The 1,023-nt window shown below is 33.9% G+C and overlaps 1 protein-coding gene across 1 annotated transcript in view; it reads left to right on the top strand.

The window, feature by feature from the left end:
• The window catches only part of LOC106012122, a gene marked incomplete in the record, with an annotated part of 8,903 nt that extends 8,664 nt beyond the window's left edge, over window positions 1-239 (top strand). The window contains 1 exon segment of the mRNA XM_013083992.1: window positions 231-239. Coding sequence (XP_012939446.1) covers window positions 231-239 — 9 coding nt within the window.
• Window positions 240-1,023: the final 784 nt, after the last annotated feature.

The raw sequence follows: 1,023 nt of genomic DNA, 5'->3' as shown, positions 1-1,023 counted from the left end.
GTCTGTCTGTCTGTCTGTCTGTCTGTCTATCTGTCTGTCTGTCTGTCTGTCTGTCTGTCTGTCTGCCTTACTTTTTCCCAGCACCAAAAAATCCTGATTGTGTTGAAATGGTTCTCTTTACTCAAACCAAAGAACAAACTGACAAATAAATCTAAAACAATAACGTGTTAAGTGTTTCGCAGCAGGGCGTTTGTCTCTTAACAAATTAAATGTGTATGATTTTGATACAGAAATCTTGATTCCATTAGGCACAGGGTAGAGGGTGCCCACCTCGTGACTCAACTGAGCAGAAGAAGATGGGTTTTACATTAACTTCAAGAAACACTATATATATATATATATATATATATGAAAGTTAATAGTGTTTTTTCTTTCATATCCCTTTTAGGATCCTCTACTTCTAATCAAGAGTTCTGTTTAAAAATAAATTAACATCTATGCGTAAAACTATCAGCTCAATTAGCAGCATCAATAGCATCACAATAGTCTGACATATACAAAGCTAAATTATTATGACCGTGTGTTTTGACTATTAATTATAGCTGGCATAAAAAGCATTATAAACGACCCATCACATCTCTTTTCCACTCAAATTGTAAGATCATGCAGCGGCAGATATTTCCCAAAACAAAGAAGGAAATATACAAAAGAATTGTTTTGCTACCTTGCATAAGGCTTTTGTCAGAATGAGCATAGATGTGTGTTGCTCTTAGAGTAGGTATCTATATTTAACTCCAAGGTCTTGTATTTAAATTCATGCATTTGGCTGAATGATGCATTTGATGTGAATGTACATTTTGTCAGCTTTACTTCTCTTTTCACATCAAATTTTAATGAGGGTAATATATAATTCAAAATAAATTATATGTGTTTTTGCGGTCCTGTACAGCCAAGGAAAATTTGCCTCTGTAATAATAAAGTACTATCTTATCTTATCTTGTCTTAAAATAATATCACCATCACAACGTTAAACTAATCAGATGGCATCAAGGGGAAAGAATGTGTGTGTGTGTGTGTGTGTGT

This window comes from Aplysia californica, unplaced genomic scaffold (assembly GCF_000002075.1).
Source record: "Aplysia californica isolate F4 #8 unplaced genomic scaffold, AplCal3.0 scaffold00267, whole genome shotgun sequence".
NCBI classification, from domain to species: domain Eukaryota; kingdom Metazoa; phylum Mollusca; class Gastropoda; order Aplysiida; family Aplysiidae; genus Aplysia; species Aplysia californica.
The sequence above is the reverse complement of the archived record's forward strand: the minus strand, read 5'-3'. Positions and strand labels throughout refer to the sequence as shown.